The 14124-nt window shown below is 40.8% G+C and overlaps 1 protein-coding gene across 1 annotated transcript in view; it reads left to right on the forward strand.

Moving 5' to 3' along the window:
- Window positions 1–14124, forward strand: part of LOC145415046 (uncharacterized) — a 1008740-nt gene that overhangs the window by 138455 nt on the left and 856161 nt on the right. Inside the window, exon 2 of the mRNA XM_080284461.1 lies at window positions 8107–8208. Coding sequence (XP_080140587.1) covers window positions 8107–8208 — 102 coding nt within the window. The remainder of the gene's footprint in view (window positions 1–8106; window positions 8209–14124) is intronic.

Raw genomic sequence — 14124 nt, forward strand, 5'->3', positions numbered from 1 at the left:
TCTTCTAGTTTTCTCCTCAATTCGATATTTTCACGTCTCAAATTCCTGATCTCCTCATTCGCCATCTCATTGGACTGGATCAGACTCTGTATAGTAATCTCAGTATTTTCAGACATGTCTTTTAACACTAGATTCTCCACTTTTTTCTCAAGTTCACTAATCCTCATAATCAGTGTTTTAACCAGATCCATGACATTAGTATTTCTATCAAATCCTGGAAATTCGAGTCCCTCAGTGTTTACATTATCGGCCATGTTTGAGATTGGTTACAGTACCAAAACAGCTGTTACTGAAAATACTACAAACATTCATGTATACTCTTGCCAATAAATCTTTACATTTTTGTTAGTCTATATTAACATACAGTATTTTAAACTTAAAACAAGACCAAAGGAGACAGGACAAACATAATTCCTGGAAACTACTTAAGGTTTGCAGCGGTGGATGGGAGCAGTCAAGTTACGTCTGTTCGCTGTGGCTGTTCGCTCGTGTGTGTGTGTGTGTGTGTGTGTGTGTGTGTGTGGAGAGAGAGAGAAGGGGGGGATTGAGAAATAAAACAAGTCATGGAGAAAGAGAGAGAGAGAGAGAGAGAGTAGTGAATGGTAGTTGATGCAACTGAAATCTAATGTATGCAGGTGAGTGTTGCTTGCTGATAATAAACACAAGATTTCCTGACTGTTGCAGTTGTTTAAGGTCTGTGAGTGCCATGCTTTGAAAACTGATAAGAGAGAAGCCATGTCTTAATGGAGAAGCTGATTCCCAGTGTGATATGATGAATGGAGAGAGACCTGAATTGGAAAGGGAGTGTACTTATTCCTTGGTGCAGTAATAAAAACAAGAGCTAATTACAAAGAAAGGGGCAAGTAGAGGCATGAATGAGAGCTATGGAAATGGGGTTATTGATGAACATATATGAAGTGCATTAGTTAGAGTGTACAAGATGTGATTAATGAGAGATGTGGAGGAAGGAGACAGTAGAGCTGATGAATGTGTGTGCAGATGATATGGTAGATTGAGAGAAGATACAAACAGGGTGGTGAAATGGGAATCTGTGTGTGAGCCAGAAGGTGGGAGGAGGTTTGGTAGGCCAAGAAAATGGTGGATTGATATGATTTATTAGTATGAGAGAAAGTGAGGTTTGTAGTCAAGTAATTGAATTGACGGGAATGAGTGAGTGAGCTGTCTGATTGAACTTTTGTGCTAGGTAATGCGAATCACTTCTTTTTTTTTTTAAATGTGCTGATCATCGTGCCTGCAGGGTAGAGCTTGAATGGTAAGTAAATGGGTGTGTGGCCATTTTACTGACGGTGCTATTAATTAGTTCTTCTATCTTATACAGCGAGTGCTCACATAAAGGGTGATCCTATAGCACAAAACTCACATAACATGGGAGGCAAAATTTGATGTCCAACTACAGTCGCAGTGCGAAAATGATAGACATTACACTGGTGGAGGAAGCTTCTCATCTTTTTTAACACCATACTACTGTACTTGGCGACGTTAGACAGCGCCGCCAGAGACCCCAGATTATGGTTCATACAGTCATAATGCAGCAAACTAAGGTCAGAACATGGCGAGAACAGACACAACACAGCCAGTGATAGTTATAGCGCGGGTTGCATCAGCATATGACATATTGCTATCTTGTGTCTGTGCTGGATGTCATTATGGTCCACTGAGCATTCCTGCCCCAGTTGAGCCTACCCTCTCCTAATGCTCTGGCTGCACACGTGCTCTGTGTGATCTTTGCTCTTTTTTTTTTTGGTCATGGAACCCCACGCCACCTCCCTCCAGCAAACTCACAACCTCTTCCATTCCAGGTGAGGATTCCTTTAGCATTTGTATATAATGAAGTCATTATTAGGTAGGTAAATGTCCTGAAAAAAATAAATAAAAAAAATAAAAATTGCCCCAAAAGGTGAACCTGGGGCTGGCTTAGGTACCATGAAACCCTTTAACATGTAAACATATGGCCTTATAATGCAGTATTCTCATAAATTGGGACCTTCCGGGTACAATATTCCCTCGTTATGTGAGCATTTGCTGTACTTGTCTTTTCTTGCTTTGTGGACCCCAACTCACCCATATGCCACTCTTAGAGGAAGGGAGGGGGGGAAGAGGTAAAAATGATGATGATGATGATGAAGTGCGAGACACATAATGGCAATGATATTGCTGGAAGGAAGCATGGTGGCCAGTAAGAAAAAATTTAAAGAACACACATGACTGGTCAAAACATGAAGAGCCAGGTGTGATTAGTTACTTGCTATGTTTGCACTGTGGCCAGAAGCCACAGATACATATTCCATTACTCAGTGTAGCAAGTACTTTTCAGTTTATTTTCAAATGTATTGGAGTAAAAGTACTGTATTTGAAAACCATTCTTAAGTAAAAGTAATAAAAGAAATATGTACTTTTGAAAAAGTCATTACTGCACACACACAAATTCTGTGCATACAGTACTCCAGTAAATATACTCCATTACATTACAACTCTAGTGAAATCCAAAAATTTTCCCAAATCCTCCTTTTGGCCCTCTCAAAAAATTTTAACCCGTCCTCCCCCCCACTAATCATACCTAATGTATATTATTGTGGTAAACATACAACCTCTAGGAACATCACTTTCCATAAAAAAGGGTTAATTAGAGTGAACAAAGTGGTAAATAAGTGGCGTTCACTTTCCATGGCAAGGGATGGAGTGATGCTTGGGTGTTGGGAAGGGGTGTACATTTTTTTTTTTTTTTTTTTTTTTTTTATGCGAGGAAGAAGGAACCAAAGGCATGAGCCTGCAGTAATAGTTCCCTCCAAGAGAAAAACAAAATACAATAGAGAGCCAAATTCAAGATCCGATCATTTTGAGATGCCTGGACACACTACGTTTGAAAGACTGGAGATCATAGGCAGAAGGAAATACAGACAGAGGGAGACAGTTCCAGAGCTGACCTGTTGCATAAATGAAAGACTGGGAGTAACGGTTAACTCTTGCATTAGAGAGTTGGACAGAAAAGGGATGAGAGTTTGCTGCTAGACGGGTGCTACGCGCCCGTCGTAGAGGTGGAGGAATGCAAGCAGACAGTTCAGAGGAGCAGTGACCATTAAAGTAGCGATAGAAAAGAGATAAAGATGCAACAGTGCGGCGAAGAGACAGAGGTTGAAGGGAGTCAGTAAGAGGAGGAGAGTTAATGAGACGAAAAGCCTTTGACTCCACCCTATTGAGAAGAGCTGTATGTGGGGAGCCTCCCCACACATGAGAGTTGTACTCCACACAGGGGCGGATAAAACCCCTGTATAGAGTCAACAATTGTGCAGGGGTAAAGAAAGAGCGGAGTCGGCTTAGCACACCCAATCTCTTGGAAGCAGATTTTACAAGAGATGTAATATGATCTTTCCAAGATAAGTCCCGAGTAAATGAAACCCCAAGCATGTTCAAGGATGATGCAGGATTAATCTGAATATTATTAAACATCAGTGGGTATACCTGTGGAAGATTTTGTCGGGTTGATAGGTGTAAGAACTGAGTCTTAGATGCATTAAAGACAACCATATTATTTTTACCCCAGTCAGAGATATGAGTCAAGTCAGACATTAGGTGTGCCATAGCCTCATCCCTTGTTTCTTGAAGTAACTGTTGAGATGGGCGTTGCGGGAACCGAATGGAAAGGTGAAGGGTGGAGTCATCAGCGTATGAGTGGATAGGGTTAGATGTACAGCTTAGAAGATCATTGATGAATAAAAGGAAGAGAGTTGGTGATAGGACAGAGCCCTGAGGAACACCACTGTTGATAGATCTAGGAGAAGAACGATGGCCGTCTACGACAGCAGCTATAGAACGACCAGAAAGGAAGCTAGCGATGAAGGCACAGATAGAAGGATAGAAACCGTAGGAGGGCAGTTTGGAAATTAAAGATTTATGCCAGACTCGATCGAAAGCCTTTGAGATGTCAAGTGCAATGGCAAAGCTTTCGCCAAAGTCCCGAAAGGAGGATGACCAGGAGTCTGAAAGGTAGGTGAGAAGATCGCCAGTGGAGCGTCCCTGACGGAACCCATACTGACGATCGGAAAGAAGGTTGTGATAGGAAAGATGCCTTAAAATTTTTCTATTAAGAATTGACTCGAAAACTTTTGAAATACAGGACGTTAAAGCAATTGGACGATAGTTGGAGGGTTGGGAGTGGTCACCCTTCTTTGGGACTGGCTGAATGAGAGCAAACTTCCAGCAAGAAGGAAAGGTACAAGTTGACAGACAAAGGCGAAATAGTTTGCCTAGGCAGGGTGTAAGCACAGAAGCACAGTTTTTGAGAACAACAGGAGGGACCCCATCAGGCCCATATGCCTTGTTAGTACTGAGGCCAGTAATGGCAGAAAATACATCAACTGAAGAAATTTTAATGTCAGCCATGAGGAAGTCAGAGGGGGAAGTGATGGAGGAACAGCACCGGGAATCGTCTAAGGTGGAATTGGAGGAGAAAGTCTGTGCGAAGAGATCTGCTTTATCAGTAGAAGAAATAGCTACAGAACCATCAGAGTAGAAAAGAGGAGGGAAGGATGATGAGGTAAAGTTGTTAGAAAGATTTTTGGCAAGGTGCCAGAAGGAGCGGGAAGAATTCGAGTTGGAGAGTTGAGAGCATTTAGTATGGATGAAATTATTTTTAGTAGAGCGAAGAACAGACTTAGCACGATTCCGGGCAGAAACGTAAAGATTATGTGATTCAGGGGTGGGTTGGCTCCGGTACCTTTTGTAGGCCTTCTCCTTGTTGCGGACAGCATTAGAACAAGCGTGATTAAACCAAGGCTTTCTTGCGTTAGTCAAAGGATATGAGAAAGGAATGTATGCTTCCATGCCCGAGAGAATAACCTCCGTAATGCGCAAGGCACACTCAGATGGCTCACGGCCATGGAAGCAATAATCATTCCAGGGAAAATCAAAGAAGTACTGCCTGAGGGCCTCCCAGTCCGCGGCTCCAAAATGCCAGAGACGACGTTTCCCTGGAGGGTCCGCAGGCCGTACTGGAGCGATAGGACAGGTTAAGGTAATAAGGTTGTGATCGGAGGAGCCCAACGGAGAGAAAAGATTAACAGAGTAAGCAGAAGGATTAGTTGTGAGGAAGAGGTCAAGTATGTTGGAGCTCTCTCCAAGGCGGTCAGGGATACGGGTAGGGTGCTGTACAAGCTGCTCTAGGTCATTAAGGATAGAAAAGATGTAGGCTTGTTCACCAGGTGGATCCGTGAAAGGAGAGGAGAGCCAAAGGTGGTGGTGAACGTTGAAATCTCCAAGAATGGAGATTTCAGAGAAAGGAGAAATGGACAGAATGTGTTCCATCGTAGAAGTAAGATAGTCGAAGAATTTTTGATAGTCAGTAGAATTAGGGGATAAGTAAACAGCACAGATATATTTAGTCAGAGAATGACAGGAAAGCCAAAGCCAGAGAGTGGAGGGGCTGATTTCTGGGATATTCCTGTGCAAACCAGAATCTTTCCCATGGAACAGGAATCAGGGTAGAGCTTACTGGTATCTCTCAGTGTAAATGGTGAAAAGCACATATGGAACCTGCACAGTTGGAGGGGGTCACTGAACACTGGTAAAGTCCATTTATGGCACATATATGGCTAACTGGGTAACCTTTAGGTGAAGTTTTCATTTAATTGACTCTGTACAGTATTAACCCCTGCTGGGCTGACTCTTTGTAAGGTAGTTTACTTCCCGAGTCATTGTTTTATAACCTTTGTAAATTGTACCTCGTATGAGACTTGGAGTTTGACCCGTGCAGATCTTTGTCGTGCCTTATGCAAGGTCTGCAGCTTGGTAAGGGTTAATGGTCTTGGATACTATCAGGGGTTAGCTTGGTGGTCACCTTCCAGGATGCTGTGGAGATGTTCCCAATGACCAGCCAACAGGACTCTGGGAAATGGCAGACCAAACATCTTCAGATGTGCACCGTGTGAGGCTGAATCTACAAATACCTTTTAGGATACAGTTTAAGGCTGGTCCTGTGACCACCCTATGTTTTGGTGAGGGAGGCTAGCCCTTTGGTCACTCTTCAAGACATAGTTTGGGGCTTCCTCTGATCTCACCCCCCCACCCCCACAAGTGATCTGCATTGATCTTTAGACCAATTTGTTGTCAGTTCCCAGTGCACATGTTTAAGGGTGCAAAGGCAGCCTGGCATATGGAAAATGAACTTGGTGAATTGTTTGGTTTGAATATTGGCCTTAAACAGGGATGCTTCATGTGTTCATGATGTTTAATAAATAAATAGATGGTGTTGTAAAAGAAATACTGTACTATACAAAGTAGGACAGTGGATGTTGGAGTATCCTTAGTGGGAGGAGTTAGCGTTAGACAGCAGCCTGCACTGATAATGTGTTCTGGTGATACTGTCTTGTTAAGTGAAGATATGTGGGAATTGGAAGGCACAGTGAATAAATTTGCAAGGGTGTGTAGGAAATCTATCTATCTGTCTGCTGCCAGACACTTTAATCCCATAAGGAGTGATCACTAACAAATCGCCTCCATGTCACCCTGTCCCCTGCCATTTCACTGCCCTGCTCCTAGCTCACATCCCCTACTCTCATATACCTCTTCACTCCATTCCTTCATCTCATCCTTGGCCTCCCCCTCCCTCTCCCCCTCTCCATCTCACTCACATACACTCTCCTTGTCAGTCTCTTGCTCTCCATCCTCTCCACATGACCAAACCACCTCAGTGTGTTTCTCCTAACACTTTCTAGCACATCCACATCCACATCACAATGCTCCTTCATTTCCTCATTTGTCAGTCTGTCTCTTCATGTACTCCACATGCTCCTCTCAAATAACTCATTTCCATTGCTCTCATTCTTGACTTGTGTCCCCTCAACAAAGTCCAATCTTCACTTTCATATGTTAGAGTTGGTATCACAATACTGCCATGCAGGAACTTTTTCACTTCCATGCTCACTTCCCTGTTTCTTAGCACTGCTTTCAGAGAACCAACAACCCTTCTTCCTTGATGTCCTACACTCCTCATGGGACAATGTAGGATTGGATGATGGATGGATGTACCGTTTCAAGCACTTCACCCTCTAATCTTCCATCCTTACTCATCACACTACCCAAGTACTTAAATGCACTCACATTTTCCATTTCCTCCTCATCCAGCCTCACTGTACATTCAGTGACTTCATATCTCTCAAAGACCATAACTTTACTCTTCTCTGTATTCACCATTAAATTCTGTTTCTTACACACTCTCCCAAACTCATTCACCAAACCTTGCAGCTCCCCTTCGTCTTCACTTAACAACACAGCATCATCTGCAAACAACAGTACAGGGAGTTTCCACACACTGCCCACTCTCATTAGGGCTGCTCCAACATCTACTGCCCTACCTTTTATCTCTTTTATAACCCCATCCATGTACAGATGGAAAAACCATGGAGACATTACACATCCCTGTTTCAATCCAACCTTCAAATAGAAAAATTAATTCAATTCACTGTGTAGGAAATGGAATTTAAAAACGAATGTAGTAAATGGCAAAATTTAAGATCTTCGAGGGGAATGAAGTCGCAAAGTGCATAGTAAGACTAAGTGGTTAGCAAATGGAGAATGTTGGTGCCTTGAAACATTTAATCACCAATGGTGTGATGAGCAGGGATTGAAGTTTAGAAGAAAGGATACAGCAGAGAAGGAAGGTTGCAGATATGCTGAAGGAAGTGATAAAGAATAGGAAAGTGAGCATGGAAGTAAGAAGTCATTGTATGACAGTATTGTGATGTCTGTTCTAATGTATGGATCTGAAGCATGGACTGTCTTGGAAGGACAAGAATCAGGAGTGAGAGGAGTAGAAATGAGTTATTTGAGAGAAACATGTGAAGTTATAGGGAGACATGGACAGTTGATGAAAAGGGCATATGTAGGTGTTTGAGTGGTGTCAAGTGTTCAAGCCTATGTACTCCACCCACCCCCACCCACCCATTACACATGCCAGGACACTTATGGTTTCGGCGTTAAAAATACCTTGCAATATGCTGACCTTTATTTTTTAAAAATAAAAAAAAGAAACATTACTTTTTTAAGTTATTATGTACTGTGATATAGTATTATGTGTAAGTTGTGTTTCAGGCGAGGGTGGGGAGAGTCGGTGTCTGGCCCAGCGCAGGTGTGGGGGAGAGGCTCAGGGGGAGCTACACTGGATCATCGATGTTCCAGCCATCCTCCCCAGAGGTATGTCTCTCATATTTCTCAGAATACCAGCACTACCATACAGTACTAATGTCACTATAATTTTCCTAATATTGCCTATACCTCATACCAATTAATCTGGCCAGGCATGTATGGCAATATTGTTCGTGCCGAGACTCTGATTGGCTGGAGGTGTTTGTTCGATTTCGTTGTTGCTTAAACTGATATTCTCATTATTATCAGATATGATACTGAGTTTGTCGACGATACAATCATCAAAAGCAATAAGAAATCCGTTATATACTTAACAACAATGAAATTTGCGTAGGAAGATAGAAATATGAGTCAACAAAGTATTATAACAGTCCAAATCAAGGTCAGCATTTGAACAGTTTCTTCAAATCTCCGACACTCGATAATATACCAGAAAATTAAGGAAACCTGCTTAATCTAAGCGTTGGTGTAACACACATTTAAATTTTAAGATCAGTCCGCGCCCTTAAATCGTGCCACAACTCTGAATAATTAAAAATTCTAATGAAAAGACGAGAAGTGCGGGGAGGGAGGTTTGAAAAAATTACGAAAATCAAAGTTGGCTAAAGGAAAACTATATCATTATATCTCCTCTATTATCACAGTACTGACTGATCTTAAAATTTAAATGTGTGTTACACCAACGCTTAGATTAAGCAGGTTTCCTTATTTTTCTGTTATATTATCGAGTGTCGGAGATTTAAAGAAACTGTTCGAATGCTGACCTTGACTTGGACTGTTATAATACGTTGTTAACTCATATTTCTATCTCCCTACGCAGATTTCGTTGTTGTTAAGTATATAACAGATTTCTTATTGTTTTTGACGATTGTATTGTCGACAAACTCAGTATCATATCTGCTAATAAAGAGAGTATCGTTTTAAGCAACAACGAAATCAAACAAACACTTCCAGCCAATCAGAATCTCGGCAGGAACAGTGTTGCCATACATGCCTGGCCAGATTAATTGGTACGAGGTATAGGTTTTAATGGTTAGTTACTGATATTTGTTATTCATATTGGGTGTTTTTGGTTGCAATATTTTATTACTGTATTGAATAAGTTTCCCATCAAGAACTTTAATATATTAACCTGTTGTTGGTAGAGATATGAATGTACATGGCCTCAGATCCATCTTGTACTAATGGAGGCATCAGATTACACCATGCAGTGTTGAGAATATTAGGTATTGCTTTTTTGATAGTGGATGAAATAGTGATATCTGAACTTCCTGCACACTAGGACATAAGGAAAAGATAATTGCAGCAGGTCTGGTGGCTAGACAACAAGAGAAAGATGAGGATAGCTCAGAAGCCTCATAAACAGTAACTCATTAAATGTTACCATTCATGCATCTCCTTACTAAATGTTAGGTATTCAAACACACACACACACACACACACACACACACACACACACACGAGCAGCCGGAGAGAGAGGTCGTCACAGGCATCGCTCCTAACCTTGAGTAGTTTCAGGAATTTTGTCTGTCCTGTCTCCTAGGGTCTTTCTATAAATTTAAAATAATGAAAGTTGGTAGACTACCAAAAATGTAAAGATTTGTTGGCAATAGTATACATGAATGTTTGTGGCTTATTCGGTAACAGCTGTTTAGGTACTTTACCGGTACGTTAAAGATGGCCGAAAATGTAAACAATGAGGGAATGGAATTTCAAGGATTTGATGCTAATACTAATGTCATGGACCTGGTGAAAACATTAATTATGAGGATTAGTGAACTCGAAAAAAGTAGAGAATCTAGTGATAAAGGATGTGTCAGGAAATACGGAAACCACCATACAGAGTCTAATCCAGTCCAACGAAACAGCCAATGAAGAGATTAAGAATTTGAAGAGGGAGAATGTTGAACTGAGGAGGAAACTTGAAGAGAGTACTAATAAAACGGAGAAGGTGAGTAATGTACTAGAAGAACACAAGGCAAAGTGGGCACACGTAGAAGAAGAACAGAAAGAAGTGGTCAGCTTAAGAGAGATCATCCAGGAAGAAAGGGAAATGAACAAGAAAGAAATGGAAGAAAATGTAGTGAAAATACTGAAGAAAAAAGAGAAAATAGTGAGAGAAACTGTAGAAAGGAACAGATGTGTGGTAGTATTTGGAAACAGGGAAGAGGAAGAAAAGGTTAGGTTCGCAAGACTCGAGAAAGACACGAACATGGTGAGAGGAATATTAGGCAAGATTGACCCCGAAGGAGACAAGTGGGTAAAAGAAATTGAGGAAGTAAGGAGGATAGGGCCTTATAAGAAAGGGGAAACAAGACCAATGAGAGTCAAGTTTACATCAGAAAGTGTAATAAATGAGATACTTAAAGTGACCTGGAAATTAAGCAAAGAGGCGGGGATGGAAAATATTATAATAAGAAAAGATCTGAATGAAGAAGAAAGAGAAGTTTTAAAATCATTAAAGGAAGAAGTAAAGGAAAAAATGATAAGAGGACAGAGGAAGAACGTAATACTTTTTTTTGGAGAGTATTGGATATGAAAGTAAGGAAATGGTATTTAAGGAAATAGAAGTGAAGGAAACTAGGGGGGATGGTTGTGAAAGATCAGAAGTTGAAGAAGTGATACGGACAGAGAGTAGGAGAGAAGAGGGTATTAATAATGTCAAAAATAATTTGAAGGTGATATATACTAATGTTGATGGTTTCATATCGACAAGGATCGAAATTAATGATTTCTTGAGAGAACATAAACCTGATGTCATGTGCCTTGTAGAGACCAAATTAAGAGAAGATATTGATGTTCATTTGGGAGATGGTAAATACAAACTGTGGAGAAAAGACAGGAAAGAAAAAAAGGGAGGAGGAGTGATGATAGCAGTGAAGAACAACATAAATGTAGATACTGTGGAAATGGGAGAAGGCAGGGCTGAAGTGATATATATGAAATTAGAAACTGGAGAGAATTTTAAGAGAGATATGGCGGTAGTGTATGTTCCCCCAAAGACGAGAGCATGGAAGGATGACGAATACCATGAGATGTTGTCAGATATGGCTAGCTACTTGCAAAAAATAATTGAGAAAAGCAATAATATAATTTTGGTGGGTGACTTTAATTGTAAAGAGGTGAACTGGGAGGAATGGTACTCAGGAGGCGGCGAGGATTCGTGGGGTACTATGTTATTAAATATAATAATGAATAATGTGATGACGCAGTGGGTCAAAGAAGAGACACGGTTTCGAGGTGAGGACACACCAACAAGGTTAGATTTACTGTTCACCAAAGAACCCGATGTAATAGAATCATTGGAATATCTCTGTCCTTTGGGAAAAAGTGATCACGTGGTCATTGAGTTCCAGATGTTAATAGGAAACGTCGAGCCAAGAGACGAGCTTCATAGACAGGGAAGATACAACTTTGGCAAAGCAAATTTTACAGGATTGAGAAACTTTTTTGAAAATGCGGATTGGAGAAAATTCAGAGAAACAAGAGAGATACAGAGGAAGTGGGATATCTTTCTAGACATCTATAATTTGGGAGTGGAAAAATTTGTACCAAGAGTAAGAGGGAAAGAAAACAGGAAAAAGGAGTGGTTTAATAGAAGGTGTATGATAGCCAAAAAAGAGAGAGATAAGGCGTGGAACAATTGGAGAAAGAGAGGTAACGACAGAACAAAGGAAGAATATAAACGAACAAGAAACGAATACACAAGAATACGTAGGGAAGAAGAAAGGAATTTTGAAAAAGGTATAATTGACAAATGCAAGGATGAACCCAAACTGTTTTATAGATTTGTTAATGGCAAACTGAAACAAAAGGAAGGAATCACCAAGCTGAAAGTAGATGGAGAGGTCTTTAAGGATGCGGCAATGCAAGCAGAAATAATGAACAAACGTTTCCAGTCAGTTTTCACTAAAGAAAAGGAGCTTGTGGAAGGGGAGGGAGTGATTAGAAATGTTCCGGTGATGAAAGATATAAAAGTGGAGGTGCAGGAAGTGTATAAATTACTGGAAACTCAAGATGTAAGGAAAGCCCCAGGACCTGATGGAATTTCTAATTGGGTACTGAAGGAATGCAGAGAACAACTGGCGGATAAAATTCACAGCTTAATTGTATGCTCACTGGAAGAGAGGAAAGTGCCAAAAGAATGGAAGAGGGCAAATGTGGTACCAATTTACAAGGGAGGAAACAGGGAAGAACCCCTGAATTATAGACCAGTGTCTCTAACCAGCATGGTCGCAAAATTGTGTGAGAGAATCCTGAAAGACAGATGGATAAAATATCTGGAAGAGATGAATATTTTGGCTGAATGTCAGTTTGGATTCAGAAGTGGAAGGTCATGTGTTTCAAACTTGTTGAGCTTTTACTCAAGAGCGATTGATGTGGTACAGGAGAGAGATGGTTGGGTGGATTGTGTGTACTTAGACTTAGAGAAGGCCTTTGACAAGGTACCTCATAAGAGACTAATGTGGAAACTAGAATATATAGGAGGACTAAAGGGGAAACTTCTGGAATGGATGAGAGACTTTTTGAGAGACAGACAAATGAGGACAGTAATAAAGGAAAAGATGTCTGGATGGAGGGAAGTAACAAGTGGAGTCCCTCAAGGCTCAGTGTTGGCGCCAGTAATGTTCCTGATTTACGTAAATGATATGGTAGATGAAGTGAACAGTTATGCGAGTCTGTTTGCTGATGATGTAAAGATCTTGAGGAAGATAGAGGTTGAGGAGGATTGTAAAATACTGCAGGAGGATTTGGATAGGATACACAATTGGAGCCGGACGTGGGAAATGAAATTTAATGTAAAGAAATGTAAAATATTGGAAATGGGTAAAAGTACCAGGAGACCATCACTGAATTATTTTTTGGGTAATGAATTAATCACAAAAAGGAGAGAAGAGAAAGATTTGGGAGTGCTGGTCCAAGATAGTTTGTCACCAGAAAAGCACATTAACAAGATAGTTGGAGAGACTTATAAGCTCTTGACTAACATAAGAGTAGCATTTCATTATATGGATGAGGAAATGATGAAAAAATTGATAGTGGCCATGATCCGCCCCAGGTTAGAATATGCAGCGGTAGTGTGGTCCCCACACAAAAAGAAAGATATAAACAAGATTGAGAGAATACAAAGAACAGCAACCAAGATGGTCCCCAGTCTGACAGACCTGTCATACAGAGAGAGGCTGGAAAAACTGGATTTGCCTTCGTTAGAGGAAAGGAGAAAGAGGGGAGACATGATTGCGGTGTTCAGGACCATGGTGGGAGTAGATAAAATTGACAAAGAAGATCTGTTTGTATGGGATAAGAGAGCAACAAGAGGACATGGAATGAAATTGAAAAGTCAAGCTGCTTGAAGGATATCAAGAAATATAGCTTTCCTTACAGAAGTATAGACTTATGGAATAGCCTGGACAAAGAGATCGTCCAGTCTAAAAACTTAAACGAGTTTAAAGTTAAATTCGACTTATTGGGAAACAGCGACGGAAACCCACGAGCATAGTACATTCCGTGTATATCACAATTAGGTATATTCTTAAATATTTGAAACGACTTAGACAAAGAGGTGGTGCATGAGAAAAACATTCATGTGTGTAAAGGTAGACTTGATAAATGTGGATATGGAGACAGGACAACACGAGCATTGCTCAATTCCTGTATACTACAAATAGGTAAATACAAATAGGTAAATACACACTGGCAACGAGAGAAGACAGACACACTGGCAACGAGAGAAGACGGACACACTGGCAACGAGAGAAGACGGACACACTGGCAACGAGAGAAGACGGACGCACATCACTGCACTCTGCTGCTGGTCATACCTAAGAGTATCTATATTGAGTCATGCTCGGTACTAAGCTAAATTAAGTAATGATTTAATATACTAGAGCAAGTACAGGCAAAAACTGTAGTCCAGAGAATGTATACAGCAAAGATCAGTGCTCCAAGGAATTCACTGAGGCA

This window comes from Coenobita brevimanus, chromosome 101, assembly GCF_032717465.1.
Source record: "Coenobita brevimanus isolate Jiangsu-jjx chromosome 101, ASM3271746v2, whole genome shotgun sequence".
In the NCBI taxonomy this organism is placed as follows: domain Eukaryota; kingdom Metazoa; phylum Arthropoda; class Malacostraca; order Decapoda; family Coenobitidae; genus Coenobita; species Coenobita brevimanus.